The 27481-nt window shown below is 33.2% G+C and overlaps 1 protein-coding gene across 6 annotated transcripts in view; it reads right to left on the bottom strand.

The window, feature by feature from the left end:
- LOC130891954 (serine/threonine-protein kinase mig-15) overlaps positions 1–27481 on the bottom strand; it is a 65270-nt gene that overhangs the window by 23831 nt on the left and 13958 nt on the right. The window contains exons 4-10 of one of the 6 annotated variants that reach the window (XM_057797076.1): positions 23069–23265; positions 22489–23006; positions 22330–22423; positions 17847–17867; positions 17463–17737; positions 17022–17181; positions 11724–12419 (exon numbers count right to left, since the gene is read on the bottom strand). In XM_057797076.1, coding sequence (XP_057653059.1) covers positions 11724–12419; positions 17022–17181; positions 17463–17737; positions 17847–17867; positions 22330–22423; positions 22489–23006; positions 23069–23265 — 1961 coding nt within the window. The remainder of the gene's footprint in view (positions 1–11723; positions 12420–17021; positions 17182–17462; positions 17738–17846; positions 17868–22329; positions 22424–22488; positions 23007–23068; positions 23266–27481) is intronic. The other 5 variants (XM_057797078.1, XM_057797081.1, XM_057797079.1 and 2 more) reach the window with 5 other exon arrangements.

Raw genomic sequence — 27481 nt, 5'->3', positions numbered from 1 at the left:
CTAACTAGGTCAAGGTAAGTTTAATAATAAAAACAGTCGCCCACCACGGCCATGGGAAGTCTAATAGTAAAAATAGTCGCCCAACACAGCCATGGGACACTTCTAAGGGAAAAAATAGTCGCCCAACTCTTCCATGGAAAGTCTAACAATAAAAATAGACTCTTAACTAGGCCATATGAGTTTAATAATAAAAACAGTCGCCCACCACGGCCATGGGAAGTCTAATAGTAAAAATAGTCGCCCAACACAGCCATGGGACACTTCTAAGAGAAAAAATAGTCGCCCAACTCTTCCATGGAAAGTCTAATAATAAAAATGGACTCTTAACTAGGCCAAGATGAGTTTAATAATAAAAACAGTCGCCCACCACGGCCATGGGAAGTCTAATAGTAAAAATAGTCGCCCAACACAGCCATGGGAAACTTCTAAGGGAAAAAATAGTCGCCCAACTCTTCCATGGAAAGTCTAATAATAAAAATGGACTCCTAACTAGGTCAAGGTAAGTTTAATAATAAAAACAGTCGCCCACCACGGCCATGGGAAGTCTAATAGTAAAAATAGTCGCCCAACACAGCCATGGGACACTTCTAAGGGAAAAAATAGTCGCCCAACTCTTCCATGGAAAGTCTAATAATAAAAATGGACTCCTAACTAGGTCAAGGTAAGTTTAATAATAAAAACAGTCGCCCACCACGGCCATGGGAAGTCTAATAGTAAAAATAGTCGCCCAACACAGCCATGGGACACTTCTAAGGGAAAAAATAGTCGCCCAACTCTTCCATGGAAAGTCTAATAATAAAAATGGACTCCTAACTAGGTCAAGGTAAGTTTAATAATAAAAACAGTCGCCCACCACGGCCATGGGAAGTCTAATAGTAAAAATAGTCGCCCAACACAGCCATGGGACACTTCTAAGGGAAAAAATAGTCGCCCAACTCTTCCATGGAAAGTCTAACAATAAAAATAGACTCTTAACTAGGCCATATGAGTTTAATAATAAAAACAGTCGCCCACCACGGCCATGGGAAGTCTAATAGTAAAAATAGTCGCCCAACACAGCCATGGGACACTTCTAAGAGAAAAAATAGTCGCCCAACTCTTCCATGGAAAGTCTAATAATAAAAATGGACTCTTAACTAGGCCAAGATGAGTTTAATAATAAAAACAGTCGCCCACCACGGCCATGGGAAGTCTAATAGTAAAAATAGTCGCCTAACACAGCCATGGGAAACTTCTAAGGGAAAAAATAGTCGCCCAACTCTTCCATGGAAAGTCTAATAATAAAAATGGACTCCTAACTAGGTCAAGGTAAGTTTAATAATAAAAACAGTCGCCCACCACGGCCATGGGAAGTCTAATAGTAAAAATAGTCGCCCAACACAGCCATGGGACACTTCTAAGGGAAAAAATAGTCGCCCAACTCTTCCATGGAAAGTCTAACAATAAAAATAGACTCTTAACTAGGCCAAGATGAGTTTGATAATAAAAACAGTCGCCCAACACGGCCGTGGGAAGCTTAATAGTAAAAATAGTCGCCCAACACAGCCATGGGACACTTCTAAGGGAAAAAATAGTCGCCTAAATCTTCCATGGAAAGTCTAATAATAAAAATGGACTCTTAACTAGGCCAAGATGAGTTTAATAATAAAAACAGTCGCCCACCACGGCCATGGGAAGTCTAATAGTAAAAATAGTCGCCCAACACAGCCATGGGACACTTCTAAGGGAAAAAATAGTCGCCCAACTCTTCCATGGAAAGTCTAACAATAAAAATAGACTCTTAACTAGGCCATATGAGTTTAATAATAAAAACAGTCGCCCACCACGGCCATGGGAAGTCTAATAGTAAAAATAGTCGCCCAACACAGCCATGGGACACTTCTAAGAGAAAAAATAGTCGCCCAACTCTTCCATGGAAAGTCTAATAATAAAAATGGACTCTTAACTAGGCCAAGATGAGTTTAATAATAAAAACAGTCGCCCACCACGGCCATGGGAAGTCTAATAGTAAAAATAGTCGCCCAACACAGCCATGGGAAACTTCTAAGGGAAAAAATAGTCGCCCAACTCTTCCATGGAAAGTCTAATAATAAAAATGGACTCCTAACTAGGTCAAGGTAAGTTTAATAATAAAAACAGTCGCCCACCACGGCCATGGGAAGTCTAATAGTAAAAATAGTCGCCCAACACAGCCATGGGACACTTCTAAGGGAAAAAATAGTCGCCCAACTCTTCCATGGAAAGTCTAACAATAAAAATAGACTCTTAACTAGGCCAAGATGAGTTTGATAATAAAAACAGTCGCCCAACACGGCCGTGGGAAGCTTAATAGTAAAAATAGTCGCCCAACACAGCCATGGGACACTTCTAAGGGAAAAAATAGTCGCCCAACTCTTCCATGGAAAGTCTAATAATAAAAATGGACTCCTAACTAGGCCAAGGTAAGTTTAATAATAAAAACAGTCGCCCACCACGGCCATGGGAAGTCTAATAGTAAAAATAGTCGCCCAACACAGCCATGGGACACTTCTAAGGGAAAAAATAGTCGCCCAACTCTTCCATGGAAAGTCTAATAATAAAAATGGCCTCCTAACTAGGCCAAGGTAAGTTTAATAATAAAAACAGTCGCCCAACACGGCCATGGGAAGCTTAATAGTAAAAATAGTCGCCCAACACAGCCATGGGACACTTCTAAGGGAAAAAATAGTCGCCTAAATCTTCCATGGAAAGTCTTATAATAAAAATAGACTCCTAACTAGGCCTAGGTAAGTTTAATAATAAAAACAGTCGCCCAACACGGCCGTGGGAAGTCTAATAGTAAAAATAGTCGCCCAACACAGCCATGGGACACTTCTAAGGGAAAAAATAGTCGCCCAACTCTTCCATGGAAAGTCTAATAATAAAAATGGACTCCTAACTAGGTCAAGGTAAGTTTAATAATAAAAACAGTCGCCCACCACGGCCATGGGAAGCTTAATAGTAAAAATAGTCGCCCAACACAGCCATGGGACACTTCTAAGGGAAAAAATAGTCGCCCAACTCTTCCATGGAAAGTCTAATAATAAAAATGGACTCCTAACTAGACAAAGGTAAGTTTAATAATAAAAACAGTCGCCCAACACGGACCTGGGACGCACCTAATGGTAAAAATATTCGTATTTGTCCCATTAAAGACGTGATACATAAAGTTTTTGTAATTTTTAAAAAAAATTCATATCAAAAATTGAATACCTAAGAATATTATTGTACTTTGATCGATTCAAATAGAAATTCATCACGAAAATAAACGATTGAGTTAATTTAAAAGTTGGGTTATGTTTTAAAAATCGACGATTTTTCTTTTTGATTCGATCAATTTTTTTTCAACACGTTTGTTAATGTCGCAATCGAAGTGAAATACTGGAACCTAATTCATAAAAATTACGAATATCCATTGTCATTTGATATATAAAAACAAAAATGTATTTACAAACTTTTTTTTGTAAATCAGTCGATGTAAAAAATATGGTTAACTCTCAAAAATGCGACAAGTTTAAAAATTTTGAATATTTTTAAGCAAATTTAGAGAGAAATAGCAAAAAACCATAATTTGAAAAACTGTCAATTGTCAATAAGAGACATATACATCAAATTCCCGACAAAAATGATCTCATATAACTTCTGATATAAATTTTTTCACACACTGTATGATATTATTTCAGATTTTGACACTTGAAAGTCAATGTTTTTGTGAAAAGAAACGAATTAGTAAAATTTTATTTTCAAATTGTTTAATATACCACAGATTTAAAATATTTATAGATTTTCCTGATGGTTTATCTTGATTTCAAGTCATTTTTCTATACAAATAATTTTAAAATAACAGGTAAAAATTCGATATTTCGACTTTACTTCAGACTTTATCAAAACATTATGAAAGACTGAATTAAGTCGAAACTAATATTGTTTACCTATTATTTTCATAGAAAAACAACTTAAAATCAAGATAAATTACCACGGAAATCATATGAAAAGGTCTAAAAACTAGAAAGTTGAAGAAAATTACTTTTATTAATCAATAAATTTCAATATGGCCGTCAATTGACTAAATTCAATATGGCCGTTACATGACAGATCAATACGTCGTGTTAAATCATAATGCAAGCCCCCTGTATGTTGTAACCAGTTTATAAATAATAAAATTAACTGTTATTAGTAATAATATAAGTATTTGTTAAAAAGAAAAAAATGAATTTCTAAATAAATACTAGTACAACGAAATTTAGATCTCGTACAAACACTCACCTCAGAATATATGAAAAAATAAGAAAAACATACAGATACACTTCATTCCCGCGTGATTCTAACACATTTTGTTCTATATCTTTGGAGATTTCACAAAAACATATTAACTTCACCCATTTTTAAGCGTTTTGATCAAACTCGCGTATTTCTGTTAACTCCTACTCACTTTAGGAACGCCATTTTTCACTTCCAGAACATTCTACTTTGTTTTACGTGTGGGGATTTAACACTATTGATATTGAACATAAATTCACTTTATCACACAGTTTCTTGATTAACAAAACACCTGATATTTCAGAAGAATCCGTTTTTTTTTAATTATGATTAGTTTTATTCGTTTTTATAATGGACTCGTCTACGTGGACGCCATTAAACTACCGATCAAGTTACAATTGACAAGACAACAACAACGGTCATAATTTGTTACTGTCTGACAATGTTGCCGATTTTATTCTAATAAAGGTAGAAGTGGTATTTTTTAAATAAAGTTAGAAAATTGTTTATTTAAACGAAAGAAATTTTTACGATCCGTTTTGTTTAATTTTAAACGTATAGTGGGTGAAAAGTTATAAAATTCGCGTAATTATTTCAAATATTTTTTTAAATACGAAGTTTATTTCGAAAATAATTTTTTGTGATTAGATTTTTTTCCTTGCAACTAATATTTATAATAATATATAGGGTGAAACGGGGTAAAAAATCACACAATAGATATTAAACGAGTTAAATATTTATATAATTGATTATAACTTTAAATTGGCAACGTTGTACTCCCTTCAGCCGATTCATATTTTGTGACCGTGGCTGTTTATTTTCGAGCACAATATTCAAAAAAACTTTTATAAATTAAATTCCAGTAGAATATCAACAGTTTTCCATAAATATTTTAAAGTTTTTTTAAATTCTTCATGTAATAATAAATATACAGAGGGAAAATTTGAGGTTTACGAAAACCTGTCAAAATATTTATGTCAAACGGTGTAAAAAAATAGTTCTAGCGTTAAAAAATGAACACACATCTACCTAATGCACACAAACAGATTAAATAAATAAAATATATAGAAAAAAAAAACAAGACAAATAAAAAATACTCAAAAGATGGCAGCAGTGCCGCAGCCAGCTTCAACATCAATCTTCATGCTCATCGTCGACGTAATCAATGACGTTCTCGTTGTCGAGATACGCATGCGCTTTAACGACGTCCTAATCTTCCGATTTCATCATTTTTTTTTTAATTATTTTGATGACGACATAACAGGTTAAATATCGAATAATTAAGTTAATAAAAGCAAGGAAAAAAAATTTAGTATGACGTAATTAAAGGAAAATTCATTTTTTTAAACATATATTTTTATAAATTATACCGGGTACTGTTGAAAAGTATATTTAAATTGGATGAATTATACGAGGCGTACTTCAAATATTTTACAAACAAAAAATATAAATCTTTATATATTTTTATAAATTTATACCGGGTACTGTTGAATAGTACATTTGTATCGGAAGGATTATACGAGGCGTACTTTATTTATGAATTTATGAATCTTCCTGTAACAATTTTTTTATATACATTTAATTATAAAGCATGCAGATTGTTTAGTAGAAGCTTGGTTATCATCGAAGGTTAGTTACGAAAACTGTACATTTACTGAATACTGTAAAATTCGTTCCACCCGTAGCCCGAAGTGCGAAAAAAAAAATCATTACAACCAAAAATACTCCCACCAAGTTATATTGTTACATGTGAATTAAGAAATATACGTACGTATGTACTTGAGCGAAAAAATTTTTTTCAACTGGGACAACCGGTATAGTAAAATCAAAAATTTTATTTGATTTGATAATTTTTTTCAACAGTTTGAATCGGAAAGAACGATATACGAGGAGGGTTCGTAAATTACAAGTTTTTTTTTCGTTTTGTTTCCAAATTTGTATCAAACGCCAACTTAATGACGTAGCTCATTCAAATTGTGACAGTAATGAAACTGTTGAGGTATGCAGCGTTGCCAAATGGATTTAGAGGTGGGAAAAACAGAAAATCAAATGAAAACTTTACGAGGAAGTGTAAAAAATAATTTTTTGAAACTGGGACAACCGGTATAGTAAGATTAAAAATTTTAAAACGCGCTATTAGAATCGATTTTACGTATGTAAATTCGTTTTTTTCACATTTTTGTTCAATTTTTTCAACGTTTTAAATCTCAAAGTACGATATACGAGGGGGTATCGGAAATTACTATTCAACTTTTTTCATTTTGTCTCCAAATTTGTATCAAACGCCAATTGAATGACGTGGCTTGTTCAAATTTTGACAAAAATGAAACTGTAGAAGTAAGCGGCGTTGCCAAATCGATTTAACGATGGAGAAAACAGAAAATAAAATTTTACGAGAAAATAAAAAAGTTCAATTATTTTATATTAGAGGTGTTATACTAAAAGTTCATCGTTCTTTATTCTATTTCATCGTATACGAAAGCGAAATAATTTTTGGGAAAACTGGGACAACCGGTATAGTAAAATTAAAAATTTTTATTCGTTTTTACGTATGTACATTTATTTCTTTCGCATAGTTCATAATTTTTTTTTTCAAGTTTTGAATATCAAAATGATATATTAATAGAATAGCATAAATTACGAGGGTTAATCGAAAATTAGTCCTCTTTACGTATTTTTCCTCCAAATTACCCCAAATTTCGACAATAATCAAACTGTTAAAGTAAGCGGCGTTGCCAAATCGGTTTAGAGACTAAATTCCGCTTTAGTTTAGTGTCAAAAGTGGAATTTTTCCTCAAATAAGATGACGCTTTCCCAAGTTTTCCTTTAGACTTACAAAAAACGTTGAAAAAATGTTTTCTTTTTAATACTTTCACCAATGGGGTTAAATTCATACTAAATCAGGTTTTGGGGGTGAAAGTGGGATAAGCAAAGGATCGTTTTCCCTCCAAAATATATCAAAACTGGTGCTGGATGCTGCCAAGTTTTTTTATTAAGAAAAATTTGTCTTGATTACGGATATAATTTCATAGAAAAAATTGCTATTTGACACGACTGTTGCTAATTAGAATATGTGTGTGAAAAACGTGGAAATTAGTTCAAAAAACAAGTCATTTAGTGCTAAATCGGAGCTATAAGGTGGATGATTCTTCAAACACAATTTTTAACCGTCATTTTATCCAGTTTTATATTGAGATACGGAGGCCAAACTTCACAGAAACACCATAAAAGATTATACGAACACCAGAAACAAAAATGTTGATTAAAGACATTAGTTCGGGTCAAATTTCGACTAGTTTTTGAAAATGAGAAAAAAACAACGATGACGATTTATAATTTTGACGTTATATACGAGGGAAGATCCTAAAATAATGGGAATTTTATAAAAATCACGCAAGATTAGGTCGGGGGAATGAGGTGCGTAATCAAAGAAGAAACGGTTGATTCGACGATGTAGGAGTATAAAAACTCGAAATTTTCCTCGATCCGGAAAATTGATAGGAAAAAGGAAACGAGAACAAACTAGAAATAGAAGAAACGATTGTAAATGAAAAGAATATCTTCGTATAATAAATAGAATTTCAAGGTGGGTGGAATTGTTATAAGCTCGATTTTTTTGAAAAAACTTTTGGAAAAAAGGTACGAGGGGTGGAAATCGTCGCTAATATGAACGTCTGCAATCGAAATGGTGAAAATGTTTCATATTTTGGTATTTTTTCGAAATTTTTTCACTTTAAAGGCTACAATTTGGATTAAAGCAACAGTTAATAGTAAAAACAAATATACAGGGTGTCAAAATAATCGTTAATATGTCCGTCATCAATACGAAAAAGTGAAAATTTTCATTTTTTTGGTGGAATTTCGAAGTTTTTCCAGATTTAAGGCCATAATTAGTCCACAGCAACAGTTAATCGTCAAAACAAATATACAGGATGTCAAAATAGTCGTTAATATGTCCGTCATCAATACGAAAAAGTGAAAATTTCCATTTTTTTGATGAAATTTCGAAGTTTTTTCACATTTAAGGCCATAATTCGTCCACAGCAACAGTTATTCGTCAAATAAAATATACAGGGTGTCAAAATAATCGTTAATATGTCCGTCATCAATACGAAAAAGTGAAAATTTCTATTTTTTTGGTGGAATTTCGAAGTTTTTCCAGATTTAAGGCCATAATTAGTCCACAGCAACAGTTAATCGTCAAAACAAATATACAGGGTGTCAAAATAATCGTTAATATGTCCGTTGTCAATACGAAAAAGTGAAAATTTTCATTTTTTTGGTGGAATTTCGAAGTTTTTCCAGATTTAAGGCCATAATTAGTCCACAGCAACAGTTATTTGTCAAAACAAATATACAGGATGTCAAAATAATCGTTAATTTGTCCGTCATCAATACGAAAAAGTGAAAATTTTCATTTTTTTGGTGGAATTTCGAAGTTTTTCCAGATTTAAGGCCATAATTAGTCCACAGCAACAGTTATTTGTCAAAACAAATATACAGGATGTCAAAATAATCGTTAATTTGTCCGTCATCAATACGAAAAAGTGAAAATTTTCATTTTTTTGATGAAATTTCGAAGTTTTTCCAGATTTAAGGCCATAATTCGTCCACAGCAACAGTTAATCGTCAAAACAAATATACAGGGTGTCAAAATAATCGTTAATATGTCCGTTGTCAATACGAAAAAGTGAAAATTTTCATTTTTTTGATGAAATTTCGAAGTTTTTTCACATTTAAGGCCATAATTCGTCCACAGCAACAGTTATTCGTCAAATAAAATATACAGGGTGTCAAAATAATCGTTAATATGTCCGTCACCAATACGAAAAAGTGAAAATTTTCATTTTTTTGGTGGAATTTCGAAGTTTTTCCAGATTTGAGGCCATAATTAGTCCACAGCAACAGTTAATCGTCAAAACAAATATACAGGGTGTCAAAATAATCGTTAATATGTCCGTTGTCAATACGAAAAAGTGAAAATTTTCATTTTTTTGATGAAATTTCGAAGTTTTTCCACATTTAAGGCCATAATTCGTCCACAGCAACAGTTATTCGTCAAATAAAATATACAGGGTGTCAAAATAATCGTTAATATGTCCGTCATCAATCCGAAAAAGTGAAAATTTTCATTTTTTTGGTGGAATTTCGAAGTTTTTCCAGATTTGAGGCCATAATTAGTCCACAGCAACAGTTAATCGTCAAAACAAATATACAGGGTGTCAAAATAATCGTTAATATGTCCGTCTCCAATACGAAAAAGTGAAAATTTTCATTTTTTTGATGAAATTTCGAAGTTTTTCCACATTTAAGGCCATAATTAGTCCACAGCAACAGTTATTCGTCAAATAAAATATACAGGGTGTCAAAATAATCGTTAATTTGTCCGTCATCAATACGAAAAAGTGAAAATTTTCATTTTTTTGATGAAATTTCGAAGTTTTTCCACATTTAAGGCCATAATTAGTCCACAGCAACAGTTAATCGTCAAAACAAATATACAGGGTGTCAAAATAATCGTTAATATGTCCGTCTCCAATACGAAAAAGTGAAAATTTTCATTTTTTTGATGAAATTTCGAAGTTTTTCCACATTTAAGGCCATAATTAGTCCACAGCAACAGTTAATCGTCAAAACAAATATACAGGGTGTCAAAATAATCGTTAATTTGTCCGTCTCCAATACGAAAAAGTGAAAATTTTCATTTTTTTGATGAAATTTCGAAGTTTTTCCACATTTAAGGCCATAATTAGTCCACAGCAACAGTTAATCGTCAAAACAAATATACAGGGTGTCAAAATAATCGTTAATTTGTCCGTCTCCAATACGAAAAAGTGAAAATTTTCATTTTTTTGATGAAATTTCGAAGTTTTTCCACATTTAAGGCCATAATTAGTCCACAGCAACAGTTATTTGTCAAAACAAATATACAGGATGTCAAAATAATCGTTAATTTGTCCGTCATCAATACGAAAAAGTGAAAATTTTCATTTTTTTGATGAAATTTCGAAGTTTTTTCACATTTAAGGCCATAATTCGTCCACAGCAACAGTTATTCGTCAAATAAAATATACAGGGTGTCAAAATAATCGTTAATATGTCCGTCTCCAATACGAAAAAGTGAAAATTTTCATTTTTTTGATGAAATTTCGAAGTTTTTCCACATTTAAAGTCATAATTCGTCCATTGCAACAGTTAATCGTCAAAACAAATATACAGGGTGTCAAAATAATCGTTAATATGTCCGTCATCAATACGAAAAAGTGAAAATTTTCATTTTTTTGATGAAATTTCGAAGTTTTTCCATATTTAAGTCCATAATTTGTCCATAGCAACAGTTAATCGTCAAAACAAATACAGGGTGTCAAAATAATCGTTAATTTGTCCGTCTCCAATACGAAAAAGTGAAAATTTTCATTTTTTTGATGAAATTTCGAAGTTTTTTCACATTTAAGGCCATAATTCGTCCACAGCAACAGTTATTCGTCAAATAAAATATACAGGGTGTCAAAATAATCGTTAATATGTCCGTCTCCAATACGAAAAAGTGAAAATTTTCATTTTTTTGATGAAATTTCGAAGTTTTTTCACATTTAAGGCCATAATTCGTCCACAGCAACAGTTATTCGTCAAATAAAATATACAGGGTGTCAAAATAATCGTTAATTTGTCCGTCTCCAATACGAAAAAGTGAAAATTTTCATTTTTTTGATGAAATTTCGAAGTTTTTCCACATTTAAGGCCATAATTCGTCCATTGCAACAGTTAATCGTCAAAACAAATATACAGGGTGTCAAAATAATCGTTAATATGTCCGTCTCCAATACGAAAAAGTGAAAATTTTCATTTTTTTGATGAAATTTCGAAGTTTTTTCACATTTAAGGCCATAATTCGTCCACAGCAACAGTTATTCGTCAAATAAAATATACAGGGTGTCAAAATAATCGTTAATATGTCCGTCATTAATACGAAAAAGTGAAAATTTCCATTTTTTTGATGAAATTTCGAAGTTTTTCCACATTTAAGGCCGTAATTCGTCCACAGCAACAGTTATTCGTCAAATAAAATATACAGGGTGTCAAAATAATCGTTAATATGTCCGTCATCAATACGAAAAAGTGAAAATTTTCATTTTTTTGGTGAAATTTCAAAGTTTTTCCACATTTAAGACCAAAAACAACAGTTATTCGTCAAAAAGTAGCCATTTTTTCTCGAAACATTCTAAAATCTACTACTAGAATCCCGTCAATTAAAGTTCCTTCACCGAAGAAAATTTCTAACTTCTAACTAACGATCAGTATTCAGTTTCCCAAATTATATATATGCGGACATTTCCAATAACAATTAGTCAATATTTATACACAATATTAAGCGCGGAGTTAAGAGAGAAAATCAAACAAAATAAAAAACCAAAAAATCCAAAAAAAAATAAAATAAAAATTACCTTAATAAAAGAAAATTCATCTCCGACAGTCGAATTCGAAGTTGAAGACGAATTAGAAATATTCGAAACGTCGAGAACGTTCATTTCGATCGGTTTCGAGCTACGCCTCCGCATATTTTCGGCCTCTTTAGCGAATTGAGCCTCAACTTCCTTCCTGCGAGCCTCCAGAGTCTCCCTGATGCTCCTCCGAGCCTCCGAATGCCTCAGAACCAGATCGGATTCCGTTTTTTCCCTTCTAGGTCTAACGAAATTCGTCAGAATGTTTTTGGGGGCCGAATCGGTTTTTTTGACGTAATCCATCAGAACCGGTTCGCCGCTCGTCTTTTTCGGCATACCGACGTCGGAGCCCCGCCGGTTATTGAAAATGCCGCTCGAGCGGCCGCTTTTGTCGATGTAAATGGCGGAATGTCGGGAACTCATGGGGAAAAAATCGGAATTCTCCCTCCGGAAACCCCTCAGGAAGGGATTCGATATTTTCGAATCGCTCTCCATTCTTCTGTGTCCTTGTTTATTCGTTTTTTCGTCTTTCTTATTTCCGGAACCGGCGGAAGAAGAAGAAGACGACGACGATTGGGTATTGGGGTTGTTGGTTGTTTTTAGGGGGAAAAATTTATCGAAATCCCAATCTTTCAGAAGGGTGGCTTCGTCGATGTCTTCGACTTTTTTCTTAGCGTCGTCTAAATTAGCTGCGGACTGCTGCCATTTTTCAACAGAAGTATTTACGTATATATATATATATATACACTCACACAATCGGAATAAACGAGAGAGAAAAAAAAAATTTTAGGGGACGTTTAGACGACCGAGAAAGCGAAAAAAAATCATTTAAAATGGAAAAAAAAAATGAAAAAACCCGATTTACAAGCATAAAAATTCATAATACGACAAGTTTTATTTATTCCCGATAGTTTATGAAATAGAGTTAAACGTGGCAACACTGCATATCGTTGATTTATCGCGTTTGGTTTTGTTGTTTATTCCGCCGCGACGTTTATAACCTGAAGAATGTACATTTAGTTATGAGCTAGTCCGGTACTGCTCTTTGTTTACCTTGAGAATTATAATTAAAAATTGAGTGTTTTTAATGAAATTTTTGAAAAAAAAAAATCGTAAATTTTACAGTAAATTCATATTTTCAAAAATGATTAATCGAGAAATTCGAATTATTATTTCAAAAAACCCCAATTAAAAATAAAAATATTTAGATTTTTATTAATGTTATCGTACGAAACGCGTGGGTCAGTCCGACACTGCTCTTTGTTTACCTTGGGAATTATTCAATGCATTCGGTGTTGCCAAAAATTCGATATTTCCTTCAAATCCCAGGATTTCAAATTGAAAATTTTGATATTTAAAAATTGAAGGTTTTTCAAGGGATTTTTTGAAAAAAAAAATTGTAAAATTTACAGTAAATTCATATTTTCAAAAATGATTAATCGAGAAATTCGAATAATTATTTCAAAAAACGCCAATTAAATAAAATATTTGGATTGTTATTAATGTTATCGTACGAAACGCGTGGGTCAGTCCGACACTGCTCTTTGTTTACCTTGGGAATTATTCAATGCATTCGGTGTTGCCAAAAATTCGATATTTCCTTCAAATCCCAGGATTTCAAATTGAAAATTTTGATATTTAAAAATTGAAGGTTTTTCAAGGGATTTTTTGAAAAAAAAAATTGTAAAATTTACAGTAAATTCATATTTTCAAAAATGATTAATCGAGAAATTCGAATAATTATTTCAAAAAACGCCAATTAAATAAAATATTTGGATTGTTATTAATGTTATCGTACGAAACGCGTGGGTCAGTCCGACACTGCTCTTTGTTTACCTTGGGAATTATTCAATGCATTCGGTGTTGCCAAAAATTCGATATTTCCTTCAAATCCCAGGATTTCAAATTGAAAATTTTGATATTTAAAAATTGAAGGTTTTTCAAGGGATTTTTTGAAAAAAAAAATTGTAAAATTTACAGTAAATTCATATTTTCAAAAATGATTAATCGAGAAATTCGAATAATTATTTCAAAAAACGCCAATTAAATAAAATATTTGGATTGTTATTAATGTTATCGTACGAAACGCGTGGGTCAGTCCGACACTGCTCTTTGTTTACCTTGGGAATTATTCAATGCATTCGGTGTTGCCAAAAATTCGATATTTCCTTCAAATCCCAGGATTTCAAATTGAAAATTTTGATATTTAAAAATTGAAGGTTTTTCAAGGGATTTTTTGAAAAAAAAAATTGTAAAATTTACAGTAAATTCATATTTTCAAAAATGATTAATCGAGAAATTCGAATAATTATTTCAAAAAACGCCAATTAAATAAAATATTTGGATTGTTATTAATGTTATCGTACGAAACGCGTGGGTCAGTCCGACACTGCTCTTTGTTTACCTTGAGAATTATTCAATGCATTCGGTGTTGCCAAAGTTCGATATTTCCTTCAAATCCCAGGATTTCAAATTGAAAATTTTGATATTTAAAAATTGAAGGTTTTTCAAGGGATTTTTTGAAAAAAAAAATTGTAAAATTTACAGTAAATTCATATTTTCAAAAATGATTAATCGAGAAATTCGAATAATTATTTCAAAAAACGCCAATTAAATAAAATATTTGGATTGTTATTAATGTTATCGTACGAAACGCGTGGGTCAGTCCGACACTGCTCTTTGTTTACCTTGGGAATTATTCAATGCATTCGGTGTTGCCAAAAATTCGATATTTCCTTCAAATCCCAGGATTTCAAATTGAAAATTTTGATATTTAAAAATTGAAGGTTTTTCAAGGGATTTTTTGAAAAAAAAAATTGTAAAATTTACAGTAAATTCATATTTTCAAAAATGATTAATCGAGAAATTCGAATAATTATTTCAAAAAACGCCAATTAAATAAAATATTTGGATTGTTATTAATGTTATCGTACGAAACGCGTGGGTCAGTCCGACACTGCTCTTTGTTTACCTTGGGAATTATTCAATGCATTCGGTGTTGCCAAAAATTCGATATTTCCTTCAAATCCCAGGATTTCAAATTGAAAATTTTGATATTTAAAAATTGAAGGTTTTTCAAGGGATTTTTTGAAAAAAAAATGTAAAATTTACAGTAAATTCATATTTTCAAAAATGATTAATCGAGAAATTCGAATGATTATTTCAAAAAACCCCAATTAAAAAAAAATATTTGGATTGTTATTAATGTTATCGTACGACACGCGCGGGTCAGTCCGGCACTGCTCTTTGTTTACCTTGTGAATTATTCAATGCATTCGGTGTTGCCAAAGTTCGATATTTCCTTCAAATCCCAGGATTTCAAATTGAAATGTTGATATTTAAAAATTGAAGGTTTTTAATGGAATTTTTGAAAAAAAAAAACGTAAATTTTACAGTAAATTCATATTTTCAAAAATGATTAAATAAAATATTTGGATTGTTATTAATGTTATCGTACGAAACGCGTGGGTCAGTCCGACACTGCTCTTTGTTTACCTTGGGAATTATTCAATGCATTCGGTGTTGCCAAAAATTCGATATTTCCTTCAAATCCCAGGATTTCAAATTGAAAATTTTGATATTTAAAAATTGAAGGTTTTTCAAGGGATTTTTTGAAAAAAAAATCGTAAATTTTACAGTAAATTCATATTTTCAAAAATGATTAATCGAGAAATTCGAATGATTATTTCAAAAAACCCCAATTAAAAAAAAATATTTGGATTTTTATTAATGTTATCGTACGACACGCGCTGGTCAGTCCGGCACTGCTCTTTGTTTACCTTGTGAATTATTCAATGCATTCGGTGTTGCCAAAGTTCGATATTTCCTTCAAATCCCAGGATTTCAAATTGAAAATGTTGATATTTAAAAATTGAAGGTTTTTCAAGGGATTTTTTGAAAAAAAAAATTGTAAAATTTACAGTAAATTCATATTTTCAAAAATGATTAATCGAGAAATTCTAATGATTGTTTCAAAAAACCCCAATAATAAAGAAATATTTGGATTTTTATGAATGTTATCGTACGAAACGCGCGGGTCAGTCCGGCACTGCTCTTTGTTTACTTTTAGAATTATTCAATGCATTCGGTGTTGCCAACTTCAAATATTGCCTTCAAATTGGAGGATTTTGAAGTTTAATTGTTAATATTTGAAAATTGAAGGTTTTTAATGGAATTTTTTCGAAAAATTATTATCGAATTCATTCGGTGTTGCCAAATTTTAATATTTCCTTTAAATCCAAGGATTTTAAATTAAAACTATTATTATTGGAAGTTTGGAGATTAATATAGCAAATTTTTTAGAAAAATCTTGTTTAATATACAGCAAATTTATATTTTCAAAAAGAAAATAAACAAAAAAAATTTTTTTTAAAAAAAGCATAATGAAGAATAGTCTATATTATTATTCATATTAGTCGGGTCAGTCCGGCACTGCTCTTCGTTTACCTTGAGAACTATAATTCATTTCATTCGACGTTGCCAAATTTAAATAATTCCTTAAAATTCAAGGATTTTAAATTAAAATTATTATTTGAAATTTGAAGGTTTATATGAGAATTTCTTTGGAGAAATCTAGTTAATTATACAGGAAATTCATATTTTCATCCAAAAAGTGGGAAAATTACTGCATAAAACAATAATGAAAAAATATATTCAAATTATTATTCATATTAGTCGGGTCAGTCCGGCACTGCTCTTCGTTTACCTTGAGAACTATAATTCATTTCATTGGACGTTGCCAAATTTAAATAATTCCTTAAAATTCAAGGATTTTAAATTAAAATTATTATTATTTGAAATTTGAAGGTTTATATGAGAATTTCTTTGGAGAAATCTAGTTAATTATACAGGAAATTCATATTTTCATCCAAAAAGTGGGAAAATTACTGCATAAAACAATAATGAAAAAATATATTCAAATTATTATTCATATTAGTCAGGTCAGTCCGGCACTGCTCTTTGTTTACCTTTAGAATTCAATAGATTCGGTGTTGCCAAATTTAAATATTTCCTTTAAATCGGAAGATTTTGACATAAAACTTTTTATTGGAAGTTTTTTTTTTGAAAAAAATCGTCAATTATACAAAAAACTTTAATTATATAAATATTTTCTCAAACACATATTATAAAAATAAATAAAAGTCGAGTAAAAAGATTTAAAAGAAAATTGTCGTAAAAAAAACTAAATATTTATCCAAGTCGTCTGAAATATCCCCAAAAAATAATAAAAAAATTAAAAATTGAAAAAAAATACACAAATTCGCTAAAAAAAAACATAAAAATTCGAAAAAATCAACTCACCTTCCGCAGTACAAGCGTCCTATCACCTTGAGACTCTTCGTCATCAGGCGTTGGGGGTAAAGGCCTATTTGGGGCACTAGAAGAACTCGACCCGGAACCCGCCGTAGCTCCCGGACTCGAAACACTAGCGCCCCCCTCCGGAACCGCTCCCAAACCAGCTCTATAAGAGAATTCAGGACTAAAAAACCAAAAAAAAAAAAACAAAAAAAACAAACGAGGAAAAAAATAATGGAAGAAATAGAAAAAAAAACAAAAAAAAATAAAGAATGAAAATGAAAAAAAAGTAACGAATAAAAATAAATAAAAAAAGAATAAATTATATAAAAAAGGGATAAAAAAAATTGATTATTAATAAATTTTATATCAATTTTAAAAAAATACTGTTACGTGTCAAAAATGATTATAATATCGAATCCCCCTCGTATAATAAATATTACTCACAGCGGTTTGGGGGGATCGCTGGCCAACAACGTTCCATCGTTTCTGACTCTCCCGTTGTTGTCTTCCGGTTCCGAATCGGTTTCGCTGTCAACCAAACTGTCAACGTTGTTTCCGCCCGCTTGGTTGGTAGGCGTGTGATTCGCGCCGGAACCGGGCGTTGTGACGACGTTGTTGTTAGACGCCGATTGGGACTGTTTGTAATTTCGGTTGCGAGGTGGCGCTTCGGGTTGTTGAACGCCCAATTCGTTCAGATGCGCAGCGAGCGCGTCCAATTCCTGAAATTTTAAACTTACACTGAGAAAAGTTGCGCGAATAAATCGAATCGATAAATTTGGATGAATTTATTTTGAGAGCGGTAAGAAAAAAAATAAAAATGGAACCTACCTCGGGTTTACGTGCGGGACCCTGTCGTGACAAATGGACATGAAATAAACAGAAGAGCTAAATTAGAGAGAAAGCAGTGCTACCAAAATAAATAAATAAATAAAAATTAATGAATAGAGATGGTACGAATACGTTTTTAGGTTGTTTAGTATGAAAATAAAAAAAAAGGTGGGAAAGATTTTTATGTCATTTGGTATATAATACGAATAAACATTCATATACGAGGGCGGTACTATTTGTAAATAAAAAAAATATTTTCTTTTTTTGGAGGTCACAATTTCGATTTTTTTATGGAAACATTCGATAAGAACTCGAAAAGTTTGAACTATAAACTGCGGACGATGGTAAATTGGACACAATTTTTGTGATGGCATCAATTTTTTTATGGAAAAATTCGATTAGAACTCGAAAATTTTGAACATTAAACTGCGGACGATGGTAAATTGGACACAATTTTTGTGATGGCATCAATTTTTTTATGGAAAAATTCGATTAGAACTCGAAAATTTTGAACATTAAACTGCGGACGATGGTAAATTGGACACAATTTTTGTGATGGGATCGATTTTTTTATGGAAAAATTCGATTAGAACTCGAAAATTTTGAACATTAAACTGCGGACGATGGTAAATAGGACCCAATTTTTGTGATGGGATCGATTTTTTTATGGAAATATTCGATTAGAACTCGAAAATTTTGAACATTAAACTGCGGACGATGGTAAATTGGACACAATTTTTGTGATGGCATCAATTTTTTTATGGAAAAATTCGATTAGAACTCGAAAATTTTGAACATTAAACTGCGGACGATGGTAAATTGGACCCAATTTTTGTGATGGGATCGATTTTTTTATGGAAATATTCGATTAGAACTCGAAAATTTTGAACATTAAACTGCGGACGATGGTAAATTGGACACAATTTTTGTGATGGGATCGATTTTTTTATGGAAATATTCGATTAGAACTCGAAAATTTTGAACATTAAACTGCGGACGATGGTAAATTGGACACAATTTTTGTGATGGCATCAATTTTTTTATGGAAAAATTCGATTAGAACTCGAAAATTTTGAACATTAAACTGCGGACGATGGTAAATTGGACCCAATTTTTGTGATGGGATCGATTTTTTTATGGAAATATTCAATTAGAAATCGAAAATTTTGAACATTAAACTGCGGACGATGGTAAATTGGACACAATTTTTGTGATGGGATCGATTTTTTTATGGAAATATTCGATTAGAATTCGAAAATTTTGAACTATAAACTGCGGACGATGGTAAATTGGACACAATTTTTGTGATGGGATCGATTTTTTTATGGAAATATTCGATTAGAACTCGAAAATTTTGAACATTAAACTGCGGACGATGGTAAATTGGACCCAATTTTTGTGATGGCATCAATTTTTTTATGGAAAAATTCGATTAGAACTCGAAAATTTTGAACATTAAACTGCGGACGATGGTAAATTGGACACAATTTTTGTGATGGCATCAATTTTTTTATGGAAAAATTCGATTAGAACTCGAAAATTTTGAACATTAAACTGCGGACGATGGTAAATTGGACACAATTTTTGTGATGGGATCGATTTTTTTATGGAAATATTCGATTAGAACTCGAAAATTTTGAACTATAAACTGCGGACGATGGTAAATTGGACACAATTTTTGTGATGCGATCGATTTTTTTATGGAAATATTCGATTAGAACTCGAAAATTTTGAACTATAAACTGCGGACGATGGTAAATTGGACACAATTTTTGTGATGGGATCGATTTTTTTATAGAAATATTCGATTAGAACTCGAAAATTTTGAACTATAAACTGCGGACGATGGTAAATTGGACACAATTTTTGTGATGCGATCGATTTTTTTATGGAAATATTCAATTAGAAATCGAAAATTTTGAACATTAAACTGCGGACGATGGTAAATTGGACACAATTTTTGTGATGGGATCGATTTTTTTATGGAAATATTCAATTAGAAATCGAAAATTTTGAACATTAAACTGCGGACGATGGTAAATTGGACACAATTTTTGTGATGGGATCGATTTTCTTATGGAAATATTCAATTAGAAATCGAAAATTTTGAACATTAAACTGCGGACGATGGTAAATTGGACCCAATTTTTGTGATGGGATCGATTTTTTTATGGAAATATTCAATTAGAAATCGAAAATTTTGAACATTAAACTGCGGACGATGGTAAATTGGACACAATTTTTGTGATGGGATCGATTTTTTTATGGAAATATTCGATTAGAATTCGAAAATTTTGAACTATAAACTGCGGACGATGGTAAATTGGACACAATTTTTGTGATGGGATCGATTTTTTTATGGAAATATTCGATTAGAACTCGAAAATTTTGAACATTAAACTGCGGACGATGGTAAATTGGACCCAATTTTTGTGATGGCATCAATTTTTTTATGGAAAAATTCGATTAGAACTCGAAAATTTTGAACATTAAACTGCGGACGATGGTAAATTGGACACAATTTTTGTGATGGCATCAATTTTTTTATGGAAAAATTCGATTAGAACTCGAAAATTTTGAACATTAAACTGCGGACGATGGTAAATTGGACACAATTTTTGTGATGGGATCGATTTTTTTATGGAAATATTCGATTAGAACTCGAAAATTTTGAACTATAAACTGCGGACGATGGTAAATTGGACACAATTTTTGTGATGCGATCGATTTTTTTATGGAAATATTCGATTAGAACTCGAAAATTTTGAACTATAAACTGCGGACGATGGTAAATTGGACACAATTTTTGTGATGGGATCGATTTTTTTATAGAAATATTCGATTAGAACTCGAAAATTTTGAACTATAAACTGCGGACGATGGTAAATTGGACACAATTTTTGTGATGCGATCGATTTTTTTATGGAAATATTCGATTAGAACTCGAAAATTTTGAACTATAAACTGCGGACGATGGTAAATTGGACTCAATTTTTGTGATGGGATCGATTTTTTTATGGAAAAATTCGATTATAACTCGAAAATTTTGAACTATAAACTGCGGACGATGGTAAATTGGACACAATTTTTGTGATGCGATCGATTTTTTTATGGAAATATTCGATTAGAACTCGAAAATTTTGAACTATAAACTGCGGACGATGGTAAATTGGACTCAATTTTTGTGATGGGATCGATTTTTTTATGGAAAAATTCGATTATAACTCGAAAATTTTGAACTATAAACTGCGGACGATGGTAAATTGGACACAATTTTTGTGATGCGATCGATTTTTTTATGGAAATATTCGATTAGAACTCGAAAATTTTGAACTATAAACTGCGGACGATGGTAAATTGGACTCAATTTTTGTGATGGGATCGATTTTTTTATGGAAAAATTCGATTATAACTCGAAAATTTTGAACTATAAACTGCGGACGATGGTAAATTGGACACAATTTTTGTGATGCGATCGATTTTTTTATGGAAATATTCGATTAGAACTCGAAAATTTTGAACTATAAACTGCGGACGATGGTAAATTGGACTCAATTTTTGTGATGGGATCGATTTTTTTATGGAAAAATTCGATTATAACTCGAAAATTTTGAACTATAAACTGCGGACGATGGTAAATTAGACATAATTTTTGTGATGGGATCGATTTTTTTATGGAAAAATTCGATTAGAACTCAAAAATTTTGAACTATAAACTGCGGACGATGGTAAAAAAACAAGTTAATACATTTTTTCATGAAAAACACTCTTTTTGTATGTTTTCAAAACATTTGAAAAAATTGGGGCTCGAAAATAAGCAGTTAGTAGACCTGGAAAACGATAAATACGAATCGGAAACCAAAAAATTGGGAAATTTTCAATCCATAACTAAGAACAATGGTAAATTGGACCTGATTTTATGTTAATCAAAAAAAAACTGTCTCTTAGATCCTTTAAACGCAAAATTACGTAATAAAAATGATTGTGAGTCATTTTCGATGACATACAAGTGATATTTTTCGGTTTTAAACATACGAGGGCGATACGAATCGTAATGAAAACAAGGAAAAATATTTTTTTTCCAATTTTTCGAGTCAATGAAACGTCAAGGACGTTTCATAGTATCAAAAAAGGACGAAACTGAAAATTAAAATCTCAACACAAAAAAAACCCGACAAATTTCGAACTACCAAATAAAGACGATAGTAAATTGGACTTAACTATCGGATAATAATAAAAAAAATAACTTTAGAAAGAAAAAACACGTACGAAAAATAATTTTCGTACAATATACGAGTGGAATACAAAAATAACCAACTAATAAATTGGACCTACAAAAAAATTTCATTATTTAATTAAAACCGACGGTAATTTCGATATATTTCAAATGACATAAACCAGTATTAAAAAAAAAATAGAAAAAAAAAACGAAAAACGTAACAAATTTTGTTAATAAAAACGCTTTCGAACGAAAACTTCATACCATAGGTTTGAACTGATGTTGCGAATTCCTCTGCTGCTGTTGATTTTGCGATTTGGCGGCTCCGAAATTATTATCCGGCGGCGGCGGCAACGGTCTAAAAACACAAATCAAACACATAACAAATATTCGTTCCCGGAGTAAAACAAGTACGCGGCGTACCTTCTAGGCGGCGCCGGATCCGGAACTACGATCATCCTCTGAGGTATGGGCGGTCTAGCCGGAGGTCCGGGTTCCGGTATTTCTTCTCTATCTTTATTTTTGCCGCTTCTCGGCGGCGGTTCGACTTGACTGAGGGTGCGCCCTTCCTGAATCTGCTGGAAATTCCTTCGTAGAGTATCGCCGCCGGGTGCTTGTATGATGCTGCTCGGTTCGCCGGCCGTTTGCGGTTCCTCTTCTTCGTTTTCCGAGCCCGAATATCTGTAATCTTCTCTCTCTTTTTCCTGTTTCCGCTTTTTGCACCTGTCGATGTGATCTTTCAATTGGATTCGCACCTGTCGCTCGGTCGGTTGGTCCCTGATGAACGCGTGTTTGAGCAACTGCTCCGTGTAAGGCCTTTCGTGGTAATCTTTCACTAGAACCGTTTCGATGAAACTGTGGAACTTTTTGTTCCATTTTTTGCTCTTCAATCGAGGTGGGGGATTTCGGGGTATTAGAAACAGCGCCCTCATCGGGTGTAACTATAAAATAGACCGAAATATTTGTAATGCGAACGCGAGGTAAACGCTATATTGTGTTTTACCTCGCATAAGGGCGGTTGGGATTCGGCCATTTCCAATGCGGTGATGCCGAGAGACCAAAGATCGCTACGATTGTCGTAAGTGGCGTCTGGATTTTCGTCGCAAGCTATAACTTCCGGCGCCATCCAATATGGCGTACCGATGAAGGTGTTGCGACGGCCTATCGTACGATCGAGTTGAGCGGAAACGCCGAAATCCACTAAAAATTTGGTTTAAATTCAAAACAATCACAAAAAACATCCGTCTCGTATCCATAGCGTAATGGATAATACAAAAAAACTCCATTCTCCCCCATCGTTCTATTTATCATAAAAAAAATCCCACTCTCTCCCGCCATTCAACCGATCATAAACTTTCCCACTCACTCCTACAGTTTCAACTCCTTACAAAAAGAAACCCCACTCTCTCCCACCGTTTAACTGATTAATAAACTTTCCCACTTTCTCCTACCGTTTAAATTCGTTACAAAAAGAAACCCCATTCTCTCCCATCGTTCAACTGATTAATAAACTTTCCCACTTTCTCCTACAGTTTAAAGTAGTTACCAAAAGTAACCCCACTCACCCCCATCGTTCAGTTGCTTATAAACTTTCCCACTTTCTCCTACCGTTTAAATTCGTTACAAAAAGAAACCCCACTCACCCCCATCGTTCAGTTGCTTATAAACTTTCCCACTTTCTCCTACCGTTTAAATTCGTTACAAAAAGAAACCCCACTCTCCCCCACCGTTCAGTTGCTTATAAACTTTCCCACTTTCTCCTACCGTTTAAATTCGTTACAAAAAGAAACCCCACTCTCTCCCACCGTTTAACTGATTAATAAACTTTCCCACTTTCTCCTACAGTTTTAACTCGTTACAAAAAGAAACCCCACTCTCCCCCATCGTTCAGTTGCTTATAAACTTTCCCACTTTCTCCTACCGTTTAAATTCGTTACAAAAAGAAATCCCACTCTCTCCCACCGTTTAACTGATTAATAAACTTTCCCACTTTCTCCTACAGTTTTAACTCGTTACAAAAAGAAACCCCACTCTCCCCCATCGTTCAGTTGCTTATAAACTTTCCCACTTTCTCCTACAGTTTAAATTCGTTACAAAAAGAAATCCCACTCTCTCCCACCGTTTAACTGATTAATAAACTTTCCCACTTTCTCCTACCGTTTAAATTCGTTACAAAAAGAAATCCCACTCTCCCCCATCGTTCAGTTGCTTATAAACTCTCCCACTTTCTCCTACCGTTTAAATTCGTTACAAAAAGAAACCCCACTCTCTCCCACCGTTTAACTGATTAATAAACTTTCCCACTTTCTCCTACAGTTTTAACTCGTTACAAAAAGAAACCCCACTCTCCCCCATCGTTCAGTTGCTTATAAACTTTCCCACTTTCTCTCACCGTTTAAATTCGTTAAAAAAAGAAATCCCACTCTTTCCCATCGTTCAACTGATTAATAAACTTTCCCACTTTCTCCTACAGTTTTAACTCGTTACAAAAAGAAACCCCACTCTCCCCCATCGTTCAGTTGCTTATAAACTTTCCCACTTTCTCTCACCGTTTAAATTCGTTAAAAAAAGAAATCCCACTCTTTCCCATCGTTCAACTGATTAATAAACTTTCCCACTTTCTCCTACAGTTTAAAGTCGTTACCAAAAGAAACCCCACTCACCCCCATCGTTCAGTTGCTTATAAACTTTCCCACTTTCTCCTACCGTTTGAATTCGTTACAAAAAGAAACCCCACTCTTTCCCATCGTTCAACTGATTAATAAACTTTCCCACTTTCTCCTACCGTTTAAATTCGTTACAAAAAGAAACCCCACTCTCCCCCATCGTTCAGTTGCTTATAAACTTTCCCACTTTCTCCTACCGTTTAAATTCGTTACAAAAAGAAACCCCACTCTCTCCCACCGTTTAACTGATTAATAAACTTTCCCACTTTCTCCTACAGTTTTAACTCGTTACAAAAAGAAACCCCACTCTCTCCCATCGTTCAACTGATTAATAAACTTTCCCACTTTCTCCTACCGTTTAAATTCGTTACAAAAAGAAATCCCACTCTCTCCCATCGTTCAACTGATTAATAAACTTTCCCACTTTCTCCTACCGTTTAAATTCGTTAAAAAAAGAAATCCCACTCTTTCCCATCGTTCAACTGATTAATAAACTTTCCCACTTTCTCCTACAGTTTAAAGTCGTTACCAAAAGAAACCCCACTCACCCCCATCGTTCAGTTACTTATAAACTTTCCCACTTTCTCCTACCGTTTAAATTCGTTACAAAAAGAAACCTCACTCTCCCCCATCGTTCAGCTGCTTATAAACTTTCCCACTTTCTCCTACAGTTTAAAGTCGTTACAAAAAGAAACCCCACTCTCTCCCACCGTTTAACTGATTAATAAACTTTCCCACTTTCTCCTACAGTTTTAACTCGTTACAAAAAGAAACCCCACTCTCCCCCATCGTTCAGTTGCTTATAAACTTTCCCACTTTCTCCTACCGTTTAAATTCGTTACAAAAAGAAATCCCACTCTCTCCCACCGTTTAACTGATTAATAAACTTTCCCACTTTCTCCTACCGTTTAAATTCGTTACAAAAAGAAATCCCACTCTCCCCCATCGTTCAGTTGCTTATAAACTTTCCCACTTTCTCCTACCGTTTAAATTCGTTACAAAAAGAAACCCCACTCTCTCCCACCGTTTAACTGATTAATAAACTTTCCCACTTTCTCCTACAGTTTTAACTCGTTACAAAAAGAAACCCCACTCTCCCCCATCGTTCAGTTGCTTATAAACTTTCCCACTTTCTCTCACCGTTTAAATTCGTTAAAAAAAGAAATCCCACTCTTTCCCATCGTTCAACTGATTAATAAACTTTCCCACTTTCTCCTACAGTTTTAACTCGTTACAAAAAGAAACCCCACTCTCTCCCATCGTTCAACTGATTAATAAACTTTCCCACTTTCTCCTACAGTTTTAACTCGTTACAAAAAGAAACCCCACTCTCCCCCATCGTTCAGTTGCTTATAAACTTTCCCACTTTCTCCTACAGTTTAAAGTCGTTACAAAAAGAAATCCCACTCTCCCCCATCGTTCAGTTGCTTATAAACTTTCCCACTTTCTCCTACCGTTTAAATTCGTTAAAAAAAGAAATCCCACTCTCTCCCAACGTTCAACTGATTAATAAACTTTCCCACTTTCTCCTACAGTTTTAACTCGTTACAAAAAGAAATCCCACTCTCTCCCATCGTTCAACTGATTAATAAACTTTCCCACTTTCTCCTACAGTTTTAACTCGTTACAAAAAGAAACCCCACTCTCTCCCATCGTTCAACTGATTAATAAACTTTCCCACTTTCTCCTACCGTTTAAATTCGTTACAAAAAGAAATCCCACTCTCTCCCATCGTTCAACTGATTAATAAACTTTCCCACTTTCTCCTACCGTTTAAATTCGTTAAAAAAAGAAATCCCACTCTTTCCCATCGTTCAACTGATTAATAAACTTTCCCACTTTCTCCTACAGTTTAAAGTCGTTACCAAAAGAAACCCCACTCACCCCCATCGTTCAGTTACTTATAAACTTTCCCACTTTCTCCTACCGTTTAAATTCGTTACAAAAAGAAACCTCACTCTCCCCCATCGTTCAGCTGCTTATAAACTTTCCCACTTTCTCCTACCGTTTGAATTTGTTACAAAAAGAAATCCCACTCTCCCTCATCGTTCAGTTGCTTATAAACTTTCCCACTTTCTCCTACCGTTTAAATTCGTTACAAAAAGAAACCCCACTCACCCCCATCGTTCAACTGATTAATAAACTTTCCCACTTTCTCCTACCGTTTAAATTCGTTACAAAAAGAAATCCCACTCTCCCCCATCTTTCAGTTGCTTATAAACTTTCCCACTTTCTCCTACCGTTTAAATTCGTTACAAAAAGAAATCCCACTCTCCCTCATCGTTCAGTTGCTTATAAACTTTCCCACTTTCTCCTACCGTTTAAATTCGTTACAAAAAGAAACCCCACTCACCCCCATCGTTCAACTGATTAATAAACTTTCCCACTTTCTCCTACCGTTTAAATTCGTTACAAAAAGAAATCCCACTCTCCCCCATCTTTCAGTTGCTTATAAACTTTCCCACTTTCTCCTACCGTTTAAATTCGTTACAAAAAGAAACCCCACTCTCCCCCATCGTTCAGTTGCTTATAAACTTTCCCACTTTTTCCTACCGTTTAAATTCGTTACAAAAAGAAACCTCACTCTCCCCCATCGTTCAGCTGCTTATAAACTTTCCCACTTTCTCCTACCGTTTGAATTCGTTACAAAAAGAAATCCCACTCTCCCTCATCGTTCAGTTGCTTATAAACTTTCCCACTTTCTCCTACCGTTTAAATTCGTTACAAAAAGAAACCCCACTCACCCCCAT

This window comes from Diorhabda carinulata, chromosome 3, assembly GCF_026250575.1.
Source record: "Diorhabda carinulata isolate Delta chromosome 3, icDioCari1.1, whole genome shotgun sequence".
Taxonomy (NCBI): domain Eukaryota; kingdom Metazoa; phylum Arthropoda; class Insecta; order Coleoptera; family Chrysomelidae; genus Diorhabda; species Diorhabda carinulata.
Note: the sequence above shows the minus strand (reverse complement) of the source record. Positions and strands in the feature narration are given on the sequence as shown.